This window comes from Melospiza georgiana, chromosome 6 (assembly GCF_028018845.1).
Source record: "Melospiza georgiana isolate bMelGeo1 chromosome 6, bMelGeo1.pri, whole genome shotgun sequence".
In the NCBI taxonomy this organism is placed as follows: domain Eukaryota; kingdom Metazoa; phylum Chordata; class Aves; order Passeriformes; family Passerellidae; genus Melospiza; species Melospiza georgiana.
Window position 1 is genome coordinate 15,308,139 of NC_080435.1, and position 17,951 is coordinate 15,326,089.

General features: G+C 46.8%; 1 protein-coding gene across 1 annotated transcript; it reads right to left on the bottom strand.

Annotated features, from left to right (window-relative positions):
- Positions 1-913: 913 nt before the first annotated feature.
- On the bottom strand, positions 914-17,619 carry TH (tyrosine hydroxylase). Its single transcript, XM_058026564.1, has 13 exons — positions 17,530-17,619; positions 12,967-13,170; positions 9,873-10,047; positions 9,003-9,091; positions 8,515-8,582; positions 6,761-6,811; positions 5,823-5,968; positions 4,829-4,964; positions 4,635-4,704; positions 4,299-4,355; positions 3,626-3,721; positions 3,329-3,462; positions 914-1,073 (listed from the first exon to the last, which is right to left on the bottom strand). The coding sequence occupies exons 1-13, from the start codon at positions 17,617-17,619 to the stop codon at positions 914-916; spliced, it is 1,476 nt and encodes a 491-aa protein (XP_057882547.1).
- Positions 17,620-17,951: the final 332 nt, after the last annotated feature.

Below are 17,951 nucleotides of genomic sequence, written 5' to 3' on the forward strand. Positions count from 1 at the left end.
AATAGACAAAACTTCACTGCCAAGTCCTGCAGTTCTTTAAAGAGGAAATTATAAAAATCATATATCATGGATAAGGACGGCAAAAGTCGACACAGAAACGTTATAAATGATCATGCAAACAACTCTGTGTAATTCTCCCCTTCACTGTCCCCCACAGCTGTTTAGCAGCCTCCACACATCCCAAGCCCAGCTCTGATACTGCACAGCTGCATAACCTTGGGCCAAACTTCTGAGCAAACCGCTAAGTTATGAGACAGCCTGCAAGAAGATAAGAAGGGCAAAAGCAGGGGGAGGAAAACCAAGAGCTTTGGGTCAGATCAAACCATTAATATCTACACTGAAAACTGCATGAAAACGGGTTTGAGCATCCAAACCAGATGTTTACCTTCCTTGGAAATGGCCAGCAATAGCATTAGTCACACACACCTGAGCTACATCAGGTGATAGTAATATTAGGATAACTAAGAACAAGACTCATAGAGTTGCTTTGGGGATAAAAAAAAAAAAGGCAGATTAAATTTTTCTCTCAAATTGCAATTAAAAAAAATTATTGCTTCTCTTTTTTTTTTCTTTTTGAATACAGTAGATGTTCTCCTCTTCCTTGCACCCAGGAGCCTAGCACACAGCTCTTGACTCCCAATTTTTTAGCCTGGCCATGCTTTTTGTATCTGCTAAGCCTCTTCCAGCAGTCAATAGAAAAGGTACCCAAAAAGCCAGCAGGCCTGGGGTGTGTCCTGCTGCCCTCCTCCGAGCTGGCCCTACATACAAACGTGGGAAGCTGTTGGGGTCGCGTGGTGACAGGCAGCAGTGCCAATGTTTGGGGCAGACAGGTAGGAATGATCAGCTGGGAATGAGGAGAGGGCAGGGCAGGACTCTGGGGCTGGGAGGGGACGGAAAGGGCTCAGTTCTTGTATTAACTGATAACATTGAGCGCGTTAATCAGCGAGTGGAGCTCATCCCTCACGCTCTCCAGGGAGTGGCAGATCATCTGGGGGCTGTCCAGGAGCTCGATGCTGTGGGTGTAGGGCTCGTACTTCACCGAGAAGGGCCGCTTGATGTGCGCCGCGTAGCTCCTGCAAGGGAAGGTGCACAAGGATGGCTACGGGGCAGGGGTCCTCAGTCTCCCTGCTACTCATCACCATTTTCCCAGGAAGATCAGCACAGGTAATGCCTCCTTTAGGCAGAGTTTCCACCCTTCCAGCTCCACTGCAGCAGCAGTTGAGGTCCCTTCTGTTTGTCAAGGAACACCATGAGTTTGACTGTGGCTCTCTGTGGGCTGGACCAAACAGGAGGGCACATCAAACCGGTCACCTCCGTGGCCAGTGCCAGGCATTCTCTGCTGCAATTCCCTTTTCAAAAAAGGCCAAGGAGATTTAGAAGCTAATTGCAGGGAAAGCCTGGGGTATTATCGTAGTATATTACTAAATACTTTCTGACATGCATTTATTGACAAATCTCTGCTTGGGGAGGGGGGAAATAGCTGTGTGCTTATTAAGGATAGACTTGACAGGCAGTGGCACGGACCTGGAGGTTGAGAATAGTGTCACCAGAGCCTTGTGTTCTCAGCAAAGCTGCACTGCTGTACCCAAAGCCAAAGGCAGCCTGAATCCCAGCAATGAGCTTGACTCTACCTGATATCTCTCAAGAGCAAGACCTCGTTGCTGTTTTTCTAATGGAGAAGTATGTGGCCGAGTGAAAGCAAATCAAGGGTAGGAGCTCCCTAAAGTTGCCCACATTCACTTCCAGCACTGAGATTTGTATACTTGACAAGGCAGGATTTTTTCATTTGAGGGTTGTGTGACTATGGAGCTGAAAATCTATAGTTAGGTGCTTGTGGCTGTAGTCTCACGGTGGAAGAACATGAGGAGACAGACAGCGCTAACAACAGGCGTGCTCCTGTCCTCTGCCGAGGCTTCACCCTTTCGCTCCTGGATTGCTTAGCTTAGGCTACCCTCTTGTGGCTGCTCCGGCACAGCTCGGGGAAGCGCAGCCCTTCCCCAGATGGAGACAGATGTTCCTCCAGCTGGGACTTCATGGCTAGCCCGGAACTGGAGTGATCTGGAGGAAAACACAGCACAGAGGGCCAAGGGGAAACGCGGTGCAAGGCGCAGGCTGGCGCTGGCAGGGAGCTGCCACTCCATTGCAGGAAAACAACGAGAAAAAGCACAAACAAAGGAGGTTCCTGCATACTCACGGTGTCCTCCTCCTAAAAGATGTGGTTCCTCTCAGTTCTGCCAGGCAAAATCCTGCTCACCCTCTTGTTAATGTCAGCAGCCACAGCAATGGCTCACAGCACAGCTTCTAATGGCTAGAAACCTGCCCTCCAAAATGGGTGTGCTCACTTGACACCTTTTGAAGCAGCTAGATACAGCATGGCTGCTTGGAAGGGCACTGGGGGAGAGCGTCCTTTCTAAGAAAAGAGGCTTTTCCCAGGAGTAACGCTGATAGTCAGGCCGTGGTGGCAGCTGCCAGTAATGCAAAAGGGACGATGCTTTAATGTTTTCACCTCACAGAGCAGCATCTGTGTGGTCTCTGAGCTCCTTAAAGAGGATAATTTACAGTGCTTGTCACAGTCAAGACCCTCTAGCCTAATCTTGGCACTGTATGTGGTGTATTTTCCCTTTTAAATGCAAGGAAATGACTCATTAGGCGGCAGTTGGGGTTTTTTTAAAGCAGTCTAGTGTGTATGTGTGTGTGACTATGGGCTCCCCTGTGCTTGCTTTTGAGCAGCTGGACTCCAGGTTGTATGAACAGTGCAAGTGAGGGTAATAAAAGCAGAAGTTGAAATATAGCAGTCCTCACCATGTTATTTATATTAAATACCCCTCTTGCAGGAACTGTAAAGTCTTGTACGTCATGTTCGCCTCATCCTGTCTCTTTCCTAAGTGAGGATAAAAGTGGTACAGGCAAAGTTTTCCTCTGTCAATCAAAGCAGTCCAAGGACTGAGCTTTCCTCCTGTGGGCAATTCTGGGTATGACCAAGAAAATGCTCTTCTGAACAGATGTCTGTGGGTAGAGCTGACCCTTACAGTCCTGTTTGCAGTCCCATGGGATTAGGAAACCAAATTACCATGGTGAGATGGTATCTGGGGCCCAGTAGCCCATGTTAAGAAGCCTAGGTGACAGAAGTTAATTTTTTCCCCTGGATGGATCTATTCATGTCAAGCGTGTTCCCTGTAGGATCTGGAGAACTGCTTTACTTTGGAAGACCTGATCAAAGTTTTCAGAGCACTTCTGAGACTGAAAGCAGCCAAACTGTCAAGCCCTATTTCAATAGATAACATCTCAATCTCCTATTGTTAGGGTCTCTCTCATTGCCCAGTCCTACCTCAATTTATTTTTGGCATCACTGAAGCTCTCAGACACAAAATAAACAGGCTGGTAGTTCTGGTCCTGGTAGGGCTGAACAGCTGCAGCATCAGGGTCGAAGTCCCTCACCTCTGGTTCGTCTGACAAGGAGTGCTGTGAACACAGCAGAGAAAATCCAGCATGAGACTAAGGGGAGTGGAGAGCACATATGGGGTAGGCAAAGGTGGAGAACAGACTGAGGAAAGTCATTGTGCAGAAGCAGGAGGTGTTTTTCTCCACAGGGTCTACAGCAGAGGCAGGTTATGGTGGGACTTACTATGAGCTCCCCATAGGAAGAGAGGAGCCCAGCTCCGTAGGCTTTGACTATTCCATTCTGTCTGCAGAGCCCAAACTCCACTGTAAACCAGTAAAGCTGTGAAAAGAAAAAGAAAAATTCCTGAGGAACACAGCCCCTCATCCTCATCTTCCTGTCACTTCTGAGCCCTTACACCATGGCCAGGGTCTGGGGTTGGTTAAAGGAACAGGCACCTGCTTCTTTGTCCCCTGTCCACACTTTGCTTTCAGAGAAAAGTGCTAAAATAAGTTGCTGCTACACCAGGACAGAGTCTGTGTCCCTGGACTTGTTCCATCTGCTATGAGATGCTGCTGTTTGGTGTCCTTGGAGCAGGACAGGTCACCTTGCTGAGGGAGAGCCAAAGGAAGCAGATGTCATTTAATCCCATCCCAAAGAGTCCCAGCAGTGCTGCTGCTGGAAATCTGATGCGTGGTGATACTACTGGTGCCTGAGGAAATTGGGTTAATGTGCAAGTGAGCTCTGCTGTTTAACTGATCTCTGCTCTGCACAGTCATCATGAAAAGAGCATGGGGCAGCTTGGGTGGGAGCTCTGAGCCTGTAAATCTTGGAATACCAGGCTGGACCAGTCCTCTTGATACTACAGAAGTACTGCTGGAGGTGTTGTGCCCCCCATCCAGCAAAGAGGAAAACTTACCGTTGCTAGTTTCTCAATTTCTTCATCAGTTGCTCCCAGAGACGCCAGCCCAATGTCCTAGGAAGAGTAGAGAAGGAGCAAACATCAGGACTAAGGGCCTTAGACATTTATTTCTCTGTTTTATTGGCTCAAGGCCACACATCTTGCTGCCCTGCGATGCTAGGCATCTGCTGGGACTTCATCATGATCAGACTAAAACCACTTTGTTGCAGAGTTCGTATTTAGGGTCTTGGTCCACCATGGAACTCATGGTTAATAAGAGCAAGAAAGGTTTAGGTGGCAACACCAGGGTTTGGATTCCCACCTCTCAGGGGGAGAAAGCAGATAGCACCTTACCTGAGAGAACTGGGCAAATGTCTTGTCAGCCAGCATCGGCACGTGCCCCAGCAGCTCGTGACAGCAATCCCTGCCGAGGGGAGGGGGAAAGGAGGCAAACACGGTCAGCAGCAGATAGAGTGTGTCTGCTGGGGAAAAGGGTGATGTCTGGCCAGCTGGGGCTGTGTGGCAGGGAGGCCATGGGCGATACTCACGGCTCGGGGGAGTGCATGGGCGAGGAGGCGTGGCGGATGTACTGCGTGCACTGGAAGACGCGGAAGGCCAGGCTGGCCAGGAAGTCCCGTGCTGAGAGCAGGCCGGCCACCGGCCGCAGCTGGAAGCCAGTCCTCTCTGAAACAGCACACACTGACTGAGCGGGGAGCACGGCCCATGGGCTGCACCGCTGCCCCAGCACTGTAGCCCCAGCCCAATCCATCTTGTTATAGGTAAAAGTTATGTTAAATTAGGGTATAGTTCAATTACATTGTATTAATTATGTTATATTAATTGTATTACGTTAAGAGTGGGGGGGGGTTGTTAGAATGTTCTAGGAGAAGGGTCCAGGGTTTGGTGGAAGGGCGGTCTGGCGGGGCAAGGCGAGGTCGAAGAGGGATTGGATGGAAGATCTGACCAATCATTCGAAGCTCTGCAGAAACGATTGGTCCAGAATGAATGGCGTTAAAGACTAATGAGAAACCTGGAAATGGACCAATCACCATGCAGATCCAAAATGGACCAGTCCTGGACTCGAAGGGGGCTATAAATGGTGGGAGTGCTGTTGGGTCGGGGTTCTTCTTTTTGGACACTTGTTTTGTGGGGAGAGCCCAGTGCACTTGGGGTTAGCGCACTGTTCTGGTTTTGGCTCGCTGTGTGGGTGCCTGGGCTTATCCTGGATACTCCGTTCCTTGCAGCTATTTTAATAAACAAGAACCTCTTTCTCCAGAGAAAGTTTGGCCTCGTTCATACTCACAACATTCTGCTCCTTCTAGGAACAGCACCTGCTCTTCAGGTGCTCAGTGGGATCATTTAACCATGGGCTTGCCCTTCAGCCACAGCCTGCTGTGTTTAGCTGCAGGCCCCACCACCTGGGCTCTACCACTGTCCTCTGTGAGCAATGCCCAAGGCACCAGCTCTCCTCCTAAATCTCAGCTCACTCACTACTCCTTTGGGTTCAGACCCTGAACCTGGGTGACCCAGGCTCGTACCCACCTTTCAGAAAGCGGGAAACCTCCTCCAGCTGAGGGATGTTGTTCTCATTGTAGCCACAGAATTTCTCCAGTAGACTGAAAGCGTCAAGGTACTCCTTGCAGGCATGGGTGGGGTACAGGCTCTTCAGGGTGCTGTACACCTCCTTCCTTCAGGAGGAGAGGTGGCAGACATTCAGTGGTTAATGTGTCCAGTCCCCTCCTGCGCTCTGGCTATGCACTATCAGGGACTCATGTCTTTAGGCTCCCTGTCCTTTTGCCTTTCTCCGCCTAAGTCTATGTCTCTGCGCATTGATAGAGGTATGCTAACACACAGACACACATTCAAATGAACCTACCTGCAAAGGCAGCACAGGTCTGTGTCTGCACAGACCTATTTCTGACTGGGAGGTCAGAAGACTGTATGAAAGGTATTAGTTGGAATTAAAATATTCCCAGTAGGTTAACTCCTGAAGCTGCACTGTGAAGACAGTCAATAGAACCAGATGACCTTGTTGAGAAGCCTGTGTACTCAGCTCATAGGAGCTGGCCTTCTTTTCAGAAACACTCCTGCACAACACTCCTGGAAAAAAATCACGTTCAAAGGGAGTGCTTTCCTAAGTGAGGCCTGTGAGGCGCCACACAGATATTCACCATGGGCCTCACACTTCTTCCTGCAGCTGTGATGACTGCTCTTTGTTTGGAGGCTGCTACTGAGTCAGGACCCTTAGAGAAGTGGGGGTCCAAATTATCCACCTTGCTCTGTGGGGAGGCTCCTTTGGAGGAAACTCCTGGAGGCTGCAGCATGGAAGTGTTTTTCATGACAAGCCATTAAGTAGGATGCTCGCACTCCTGACACATTTTTCAAGAGGTCATGCCCTGAATGTTTGGGTTCTGATTCCCAGCTCCTATTGGTGAAGCAGTGGTGGTGAAATCAGCCCTAATCATGAAATCAGCACTCACCAGGTAGCTGTCTCCTCCGCCGTGTACTCCACGTGAGGGATGGGGTCCCCACTGCAAGGCAAAGGCAACATTACTGAGCAGAGCCCCAGCCAGGCCCCTCTTCCCCAGGAGAAGGAAGGACTCTGGAGAAGCTCTGCATGATGTTCTTAAATCTTTAAAAACCAAACGAGGGGGTGACAGGAAAGACAAAGCCTTAGTACTGGGTCATTTGTACAGGTGCAACATAGATGCAAAGAAAAGCATGAGTCTCATCAGAGATAGTGAATGAACAAGGGATGAGCAAGAGTTTAACAGGTGTAATATTTACCAGAGGGGTAAAAATGGTTTTCTCTGGAAAAATACTTTAAAACTTTGTGTGTGAAAATAAATTCATTTCTTATGTCTGAACTTCAAGGAGCTGATGGCTCCAAGAATGAACTGGTGGCTGCGAAATAAAAACAGCTAATAAGAAAAACTAAATGCATTTGACCTGCAGAAAAATTTATTGTCAATAAGGTTAAGGATGGCAGGGAAAGAAAATTTCAACATTGGTGTAAATGGGCATTGATGAAATGACAATTTTGCTTTTTCTTATCATAGTTAACAATTGTATTTCCTAAATCTTTGTTTTCTGTGTTTGGATATTCATACATTGTAAAGCACAGTTCCTGAAGGGATGCCTGAAGGGATGTTACACAGTGGCTCATAAATGCTAACCTGTAGGTGAGATGTTAGAAAAGACCTCTTAAATTGGTGCCTCATCTTAGGACAGTATTTAACCCTGTGTCACTTGGGACTCTTCCTCTGGCACCGTGACTTTCTGTGTGTTTAGTTTGAACAGGATAAAACCATCAGTGTCCGTATTCTGGGCTTCAAATTGGCAAAGTACATGAGAACCAGAGCAGAAGCCCTTGCTGGGATCACACCAGTTGCAGGGGTAGCTCAAACAGGTGACCCATATAATTTCTGTAGTCTGCTTTCAGCACTTAAAGCCCTGCTCAGAGAGAGAATGCTATGGTGAAAGCATAGCAGCATCACTGAATAGGATCTAGGGAAGGTTTTACAAACCTAACTGAATATCAGACTCTGTCTGATGTTGTAGTGAACACACTGAGTGCTATCACTGCATGTATCAGAATAGAAGTATTAAGTAAGAGTACAAGGCATAGTCTTAAATCTATATAAGACAATGATGAGAACATTACTGGAATCTATTTAATTTAGCAGAGTTAGGAGGCGAATCATTTGGCCTATAAATACCCTCATAGCAAAAAAGAAAAAAAATCTGACAGCAGTATTTTATCTAGTAGATGAAAAGCATGTGTGATCCATTGGGTAAAAGCTGAAGCTATCAAAGTCCAGCTTAGAAGTAAAACCCACATTTTTTTCATGACCAGGATAATGAACCTTTGGAACAAATTTTCTGGGCATGGGTATCTTTTTCACTGAAGTCAAAACTTGATGCCATTCTAAAGAGATGCTACATTTCCAAATGAAGTTTGAGATCTGATGGATATATATCTGGCTTCTGTTATGCAGGAGGTTTGTTCTTACTGTGCCCTTACCAATGTATGAATTAATGACAACAGATATTTTTTAATTTAAGAGAGACTGGAATGCAATGAGAGAAGGGCGACACAAAAGGAGCTGGAAAGGCTGAATGGGGAGACAAAGCATAAAGGAAGAGAAGAGTCATACAGGCGACATACGATGGCTTCCCAATAGGTTCACTGACATGTCATTATCCCCACATGAATGTTAGGAAGGAGACTTACTGCTTATATTGAAAAGCAATCTCTGCTATTGATTTCCTTCTCTGCCGATATGCTGGGTCCGAGTAGCCCTGTGGTGACAAATAGGAACAGAGACAGGGCTTTTAATCAGTTGCTAAAGTTTCTCACCCAGGAAAATTCACCACTGGCTGTGGAGACATCTCTCAAGGTGGCGGTCACACTCCAGTCCCTGATCAGCTGCACTGATGGGTGTTCTCAGCTCCCTGCCTCCGTGGGACAGCTCAGGAGTTTAATGTGACAGGGTGCACACACACAGACTCACTGTGGGACAGCTCAGGAGTTTAATGTGACAGGGTGCACACAGACTGACTCACTGTGGGACAGCTCAGGAGTTTAATGTGACAGGGTGCACACACACAGACTCACTGTGGGACAGCTCAGGAGTTTAATGTGACAGGGTGCACACAGACTGACTCACTGTGGGACAGCTCAGGAGTTTAATGTGACAGGGTGCACACAGACTGACTCACCGGGTGATCCAGATCCAAGTCAGGGTCAAACTTGGTGACCAAATGGTGGCACTTGTCCAGTTCGCAGATTTTCCTGGGAAACCAGTGAACTACAGGGAGAGAGAAAGTGACAGTCTGTCTGTGGAAGGGAAGATCCCCTAAGAGAAGGGGCTCTGAGGCTGAATAAGATACACCTGATCTGGTGTACCAAATGCACACATACAATATGGCACAGCTACTTCCAGGCTGTAGTTTCACAATCTCAGTGCTCCTTTCCTAGAGTCATGTCTAATGCCATGATCTGCATTTCATTGCTTCCTTGCCCATTTCTCAGCAGAGTATTTTGTGGCAAAATTAAAGAAGAAGATGAAAATGAGATTTTACTGAGTGATTCACATTAAAAAACACCCAGAGATCCTGCTGGTCATAGTTCTCTAGGGATATTCTCCTACAATATTATTCTACAATAATCATCCTGTATTCAGATAGGACAAGATGGCACATTAAGTTTCTTGTAGATTAGTGCTGAATCTGTACAGAAGTCCTTAACATGCAGGTAGGAAATTTCTTTGCATTTATAATATAAAAGGCTGGAATGAGAGCTCTCATGAGGAGGGGTGTGAGCAAAGCATGAAATCCAACCTCCTATTTCTGTTTTTTTCAATCTTTTACCAAAAGAATGGGCTCTGAACAATGGAGTCTGTTGAGAAAAGGACAAGGAGGGAAATTACTTTCAGGATTCAGGTATCCCAGAGGCAGTCCCTTCTGGTTTGCTCAAATTCAGCACACAGCAGCCCTTTCCCTTTACTGGGAATAACAAAGCCTCCACCCTGTTTCTACAGGGAGAGCTCAGCCTCTCAGCACAAGCGAAAGTGTTTGTAAGTTTCTTACATTTGTCTTCTTTAGTGGTCCTCACATCTTCTGCTACCCTCTTGATGGAGCTGATGAAAGTATTGAGGTCAGAGCTGTGGACTTCACAGCGCACAAAGTATTCCAGCTCAGCGATCCCTTCACGGGCCTTTCGGCTAAGCCTGGTCTCCAGGTGGTGAATTTTAGCTTCAAATGTCTTTTGAGACATGGAAAGGAAGAAAAAACCAAAACATTAAGAAACATTTGAAACACCTTTTGCTACTACCCAAAGATGTCCATATGGACACAGAGTTATAGAAGGGTTTGGGTTGGAAGGGACCTTAAACATCGTGTCAATCCAACCTCCCTGCTGTGGACAGGGACAACTTTCACAGACCAGGTTGCTCAGAGCTCTCTCCAACCGGACTTTTAACACTCCCAGGCATCCACAACTCTGGGCAACCTGTTTCAGTGCCTCATCAACCTCACGGTAAACAATTTTTTCCTATTATCTGACCTAAACCTACTCTCTTTCAGTTTGAATCCATCCCCCCCTGTCCTGACACTATGTGCTCTAATAAAAAGTCCCTCTCCATCTTTTCCCTAGACCCTCTTCATATTAGAAGGCTGCAATTAGGTCATCAAGAAGCCTTCTCTTTTCCAGGATGAACAATCCCAGTCTGGGACAGATCCCTTCTAGTTGTTTTTTCAAGCCGTATAAACACCCTTACCCGTTAATTCCACATTTTCTCCTTCTGCACAAACTCCGAGGTCGTTCAATAACTACCAACAGAAAACTTCCACATGGCAAAGAAGACCAATTGATGTGGCAGAGCGCCACGTTACACTTTCCCACCCCAGCCGCTCCCTCGGTGTGTGCTGGTGGGGGCTGTGGTGAGTGGGGTGCTGGCCTGGGGGGGTCCCACGGGTCCGGCAGGGTCCCGCGGGGTCCCCACGGCTCTGGCAGGGTCCCCTCGGGTCCCGCAGGTCCCGCGGTGTCCCGGGGGCGGGCGCGGTGCGGGCGGCGCTGGCCGTGGTGCTGAACGCCGGGGCTCGCCCGCGCCAGCGCCGGTCTGGGCTCACACCAGCGCCGATGTCATTTGGGCTCGCTGTAGGAACCGGCCTCCCCCACGGAATAAGGAGGCAAAATGATGTGTGCAGTCTCGCAAAGGGCCCTGGTAGATTTGTGGGTGTTTTCTTTAGCTCAGTGAAAACTGGCAGTACAAGCCCAAGGCGCTAGGCAATGACCCAACCTTCCCAAAGTTCCTGCAGGACCTTTGATAGAGGAAGGGACATGATTTCGTTTGTTAATCAGAGGCAAAAAGATGAGAAGGAACAGATGCGATGCCACAGGTAAATTAAATTTACCTGTGTTTTTTAATGTACCTACCAACTTCGCTATTACATTGTCCTCTCAACAATCGATACCTTTGCATTAATCTGACAGCTGTGATTGCATTACCTATGCTTTAGCTGCATGTAACACATACAGAAGAGTGAAACCAGCTTCCCTGCAGCCTGGTTCATGATGAGGTAAATGTCATTATGCCCGTCTGCTTTCATATCTTGTACCTGAATTGCCAGAGGGATCTGGGAAATGAATCTTCCTCTGCTGGGACTTGACATGCTTGTCTTTTTATTATATCTAAAGCTCTCTCTGTGACAAGCTCAAAGAGCTTTCTTGCTCCAGGAAGAAACAAACAATATTTGAACATAAGCTGCCACAGCTTCTCGCTTGATGTTTTAAAAATTGTTTAAATTACAGAGTTTAAATGCAGTATAACATAAACTCTTCCAATTATAAGAGTTTACACATCTGTTTCATACCCACTGAGTAGCCTGTTGAATGCTACACTGGTGGCTTTATCATGCTTTATCATGCTTTATCTGGCATCTGTGTGTTCTGAGAAGGAGACACCAGTCATCTCAACACATGGGTTTTGTCTGAAAATTTGTCATAAAGGTTCTTTCAGTCTGGAGACAAGAACCATACATTGCCCAGAAAACAGCTTTTCTTTCAAGTCCTCATAGAGGAATTGCAATTGCTGAAGATCTAAATGTTTTTCATAAGATTATCAGAGGTAATACTAAATGGGTAATGAACAGCTAGAATGCCCTACAATTTCAGGGGAATACTTATGCCCCAAACACACTTTTTGTATGTTTACAGTTTTTAAGTAGCAGATTTTCTGTATAGTGTACAAAGCCCCAAGCAACCTGCTGGGACTGGGCATGCTCTGAGCAGGAGGTTGGACCTCAGAGCTCCAGAGGCCCCTTACAAGCCACATGACTGATAATAGGAACAAATTGTCCTCTCCTGTCACTGCTGAAGTCAATGAAATTAAACTACCATAGATAAAACACATCTCAGAACCTCAGTTTGCAAAACACTTTTGAATCATTCTGGATGGAAGCACACTACATGAATGCAAGCTGTCATGCTTGGATTACTGTTTAAATAGGCAGCACTTATCTCAGTCTTTCCATTCATGGCAGTGAAATCCTATATAATGCAACATTACATTGCTGGAAAAGCTCAGTTACCAGTTTTTCTTGGTATTAAAGGCATAGACAGGATGCATCTCTTGAGGGGAACCAACAGAACCTTTAACATGTGAATCAGAATAGAGAAGGTAATTTTGAAATCAATATGCCCATTTTACACCCAGGGCAAAGTTGTTTCTGTAACTATTTGACTGAGGACCAGTGTGGTAATGACCCAAAAGTGAGATGGGTTTGCTCTATAAGCAGGCAGGGCACACTTGCTCTGAATGTGGGATCAGAGCTTGTGCCTGAAGGTGAAGTGCTGAGCAGTGGGGAGGGCAGTGGGGAGGGCTGTCAGAGTACACTTTAGACCATGAGGGTGTGGACTCGAATGTGAAACTGAAAATAATTAAGCAAAATTAAGGCCAGAGCTTAATAGCACTGCATGTCAGAGGTACGCCTCCTTGTTAGTGATGGCAAGTGAGGACACACTGGGCCATGAGCAAAGCATGACTTCAGAGGTACCAGACAATTCACTGATAATTTGAAGCAGGCAGACCTAGTCTGAGGCTTCTTTATTACACTCAAGTGACGCTTCTCACAGCCCAGTCATGAAACCTGGAGTGTGTTCCTTGAGTACCAAGGTACTCACCTCAAATACCTTAAGGACACGGGACAGTGGTGAAGTCTTGGCTCCCTTGAGCATGAAGAAGAGGTTCAGCATGGCTCTCCCATCCTTCTCCTCGAATACAATGGTCTCTGTGGACTCTGCAGCATCAGTGGCTGCAGCCGCAGCCTCTCTCTCCTTCCTGGCATCCTCAATGAGGCTTTGGCGTCTTCCCACAAAACGTGGAGACTGAAGGCAGAACAGAAATCAATAACACTGCTCGCAGAGATGGGGGAGATCAGAGGCATTCCCAGTAGCTGGATGAGATGTGACTGGTATGTGTCAGCAGAGGAAGCAGGGAAAGCCCGGACTGACTTGCCTGGCTTTGTAGAGGAAGATCTGCTCATGAGGATTGAGGTTTTAGAATTGAACTTTCAGAAATGTGAATCTTTGGGAAAAAAAATCTGTGTAAAATATCTTTTTAGCATAACTGGAGAGTGGACTTCTCCCCTCACCTCCCCAGCAACAGTTTTCAATATCTTCTGAAAAAAACCAAAACCCAGAAACAACCTTTAGGTGGTTTTTAGGTGAGATGGACTCAAGTGACAAGACATCAGATAAACCTGAGGTCATCAGAGAAAAGATATTTTGTGAGGGACAGGTGAAGCCCACAGCTGTGGCATGGCCAGGAAACAGGAACTGTTTGCAGATGTATTAGCAGGGCAGCTTAGCAAAACTGCACCCAGGATCCAATGTGACATTTACTTTTGACATTAAGTGGATGCTTATCCATTGAAGTATAATTGAAACCACAACCATATACCCCAGAAAATAAATTCCTCCCACTTATCTGTAGATTTGTTTTGTCTGAACAAACTCCTGCAGATTCCTGTTATTTGGAATTGAATCTAAAATGTAACTTTGTGCCTGAGGTCATGTCAGGACACCTGTTTATACTTATAGTGAACTACGAATTATTTCAATCACTGCTGTTTCTTTTGTTATACAAATAGCTCATATACCAGCTTATTTGTTCTTGGTCTTTTTACAACCAGTTTTCTATTCAGAGGCAATGCATCTGGTTCCAGTTTTCTGTGTTCAAGACCCAAACCAGATGACAAACCTCCAGAGCTTGCTAAAAGAAACCTGGCGCAGCACTGAAGAAGGACACAGAGTTGGACTGGCTGCAGTTTTCCCTGTGATTACATTGAAAATATTTAGAACATGTTAACTAAGCAGTGCTTTCCCTACCTTGTGAAAATTAAGAGTGTTTTCCTTTTAACAAGACAGCCTGACTGACTACTAAGTTTATTTTCTCTCTGATTTTCAAAGCCCACTATCAGTAACTCATGTTTCCTGTGAGAATCATCTTGGATGTTTTAGCAGTGTAAAGCTGACACTTTAAATACAGCCTCAAAAACTCAGCAGCACATCGAGGCGCCAGCCCACACACACCTCTATCTGCTGCTGTTTCAGTAAAGACACCCCTCCAAAATTACATTTCCAGATCCCCCCTTTATTCCTCAGGGCACAGAAAAACACTTTATAACAAATAAGTGCATGCTGCTGCTTGTGGTATTCATGCCCAAAGAGGGCAGACATCTAACAGGTGAACTCAGTCATAACTTTAAAAGTCTTGTGAGCATGTGCTCGGCTTTAAGTGTGTGTTTTCCATCACTGCAGTGTTTTAAGCTAAGCTGGTGTTTACTTTAATGTGCCTGCAATAAGCAGAGCAAACTGTGCCCTGTGGCAGCCACAGAAATGAGCTCCACAGCCATCCCAAGGCAGGCAGTGCTTTACCCAAGGGTGCCTTATCACACTGTGCCCTGAGGTACAGCAGGATTTTACTTCTGGGTAGGAGAAGGGTAGAGGAGGGAAATTAGACCCTCATATTGAGGATGTAAACCAGGTTAAAATCCAGCTAGTGGGATTAAAATACCAGAGTTGGGTGACTGGAAAGCTGCACCAGGGGAAGCAGACTCAGCCAGTCCCACACATGTGCTGGGGCTGGGTGGCCCCTGGCAGGCAGGGTGGGGGCTTTGGTTCCTATTCATAGCTGCATGATAGCATGGTTTAAGTGGGTAATTTGGAAAAAAAAATCAAAACAAAACAGAAAAAGGCTGAATTTTGCTTAGAAGAAGAGGACTGGGAAGAGTCTGCCTGCCTGTTGCCTCCTCTGCCAGCTGGAGGCTGCCTGGCTGTGTGTTCCCCACCTCACTGTCCTCAAATCTGCCCCTCACATTTATGCTCATTGGGCTATTTTCTCCTTTTGCTGGAAATTAGGAATGTGGCATATATAATAACCAAATAGATCTCTTGATAAATGCCTTCCTTTCTTCCAAAGTCACCATTATATGATATTTCTGAATTGCCTTGCAGACTCCCTCCCTGAGTGCATATCTGGCTACAGCGAGAACTGTAATTTGATTTTGCAAAGCATTTATTTGCCTAACCAGGGCCTGACTCATTCATCTCTTCTGAAGGTTAGTTTGCACCTCTTATGAAGGGTTTGATCATTTTTCCTTCCTCGAATTTGCTGCAAGTCAGAGTGCCCAGCCTTCATATTGTCATTAAAAATTCTGTGTTCTGAGCGATTTTGTTGCTTTCCCCCCCCCCCCGGTTCATTATTTGCAGCAATCAGGAAGGATTGTAAAGACTGGGGACATTAATGTCCCACCCCTGCTTTCCTGGGTGCTTTTTGTAGCTTTTCTGGCTCCAGTGGCTGTCTCCTGCCTGGCTCTGTAACCAAACTGCCCCAGCTACAGTCCCAGGGTCTCTTGCAAAAACTGTTAGCAGCAGAAAAACTTAATACATAACCAGAGATTTTTCCATGGAGTTTGATGTTTGGCTGGCCCAGCTGACATGTAAAATACCTGCTGGTGTAGGGGAGTTCTGGGATTGCAAAGGTCTGGATTTGCCCCCCAGCTTGCAGCTCCCCTGGCAAGGGAACACCTGAGAGCTGCTGGAGGTGATGTGATGGTGGGTGATGGCTGTGGGGCAGATCACCCACGGTCACAGTGACAACACAAGGGCCAGGGACATGCCATGCCATGTAAAAATGCAGAGTCATGCCTCTTGCCTGGTAGAGGGCAGGGTTGTGGAGATCTCCTGTGCTAGGTGAGAGCGAAGAGAAAAGCTTTTCATGCATCCAACTCTCAGAGCGATCCTCACAGGGCAAAGTTTTAATTTTATTTGTTTTCCCTTTTCTGAAAATTTTCATTCAAAACCAATCACAGGCTAAGGTTTTATGTACCATCCAGGCTGGAGGAGCCACTCACCCCAAGCAGGTTGCCTCACTCTTGTCAGCCCTCTTGTTGAACATGAACTCCCCTGGCCCCTATGTTCTGTGGTCTGTTTTTTCATAAAACACAGAGCAGCACCTCAGAGGGTGCAATAACCAAACACTCTTCATTTCTCCAGACACTGAGCATCTCAAATATGGATTTTACAAGTTGCCTGGAAAATATCAGGTTTTCAAGGGCCACTTGAGTGTTCATTATTTTGCAGAATGAAAAGGACTGCATGAGAGGGAAGCCTTCCCTGATTTCCATTTATTAGAGAAAGCAAGCTTACCTCCTTGTTTCCTAAATGTTTCCATTCTTTTCCAGCAAACTCCACTCTCCAAAACACCTTTCTGCCAATGTGGTGGTTGATTATAGTGAGGCAGAGCATTGCACAGGGCTAAGAGAAGCATGAGTGAAAAAGGCAGCAGGTACAAGGGAGAGAAATGGGGAGCTCTAAGAGTGACCTGCTGGAGTCACACTGCAGACATCTGCCAAACATATCTGCTACCTCACCCATCTCTGTTCCTAAAGTCCCCTCCTGGTGCACCCATTGCCACTGGCTACCCTGACTCCTGCATTGCCACCCGCTGTCTATCCACACCTTTGCCCCACAGAAATGTCCTATATTGGGATTCTTCAAGCTCATCCTGCCTGGCAAGGCTTCGAAAGTAATGTCCCTCTCCCTACAGCAAGCCTGATGGGTTGGCCAGGCTTGGCTTTCTAAAGACACTTGACACTTCTCTCCCTGACACTTTCAGACCTGGTGTGTGCAGGAGCTTTCCCTGGGCTAAACACAGGGCTGAGAACACATCAGGGAGGACTGGGAACAGAAATGGGAGAAGGATGTTCTGGGAGATAAACTGGATACAGCGGCCATGAACAAACAAGTTAAACTGCCTGTGCCTTGTGTGCTGTCTGAAATAACAGCCCCACTTTATTTATTATGCTAAAACAGGTGAAATCTCTGCAGTTTAATGCCTTGAAACCTGGAAATCATTAAGATCTTCAAATTGCCCTTCACATGGGGATTCCTTGCTATTCTTGCCATAGATCTGTGGGTTATTCACCTTACTTTTTGTTGAGGTGGTTTCATTATTTCAAGTTTTCACCCCCTTAAATGTTTTCATTTCACATGTATCAGTATGTAGACAGAACTGTTGGAATAATTTCCCTTTGCCAGTCTGGAGCCCAGACGTGCCCATGTTGGGGAAGTCCCACAAACCAAGTGTTGGTCCATCTATCCTTGCCTGCCTCTGCCTATAGCTATGGAAGAGGCTGTGGATTTTGGAGGGGGAGGGAAAGAAGTGGGGTAGGGTTGTCTTACCATGATGGCCTCGGCTTGCTTGGAGTCCAGCTCTGACACCGCCCTGCGGAAGCCTTTGGCTGCAGAGGTGGAGATGTTCGGGGTTGGCATCTTTGCTCTTCCACGAGCTCTGCTGTCTGCTTCCCAGCTCCTTGCCAGCTTTTTATAGGGCAGGGCTGACGTCAAAGACTCTTTCAAATCTTCTCTTCCCCTGCCACCTCCCCATCACCACCTCCCTCCTTTCTCCCCCTCGGGCTGCGAGGAGGAGGGGATGTGAAGGAGAGAAACGTGTCTGTCCCATTAAATCTAATCGCTACAAAGATTGCAGACACCCTGCCTTCACAGACCAGACAATCCCCCACCTGTTTGCCTGCATCCAAAAGATTTCTTCTCTAATTTACCCCTTCTCTCCTTTCCCCTTCCCCCCCCCCCCACTTCTGTAT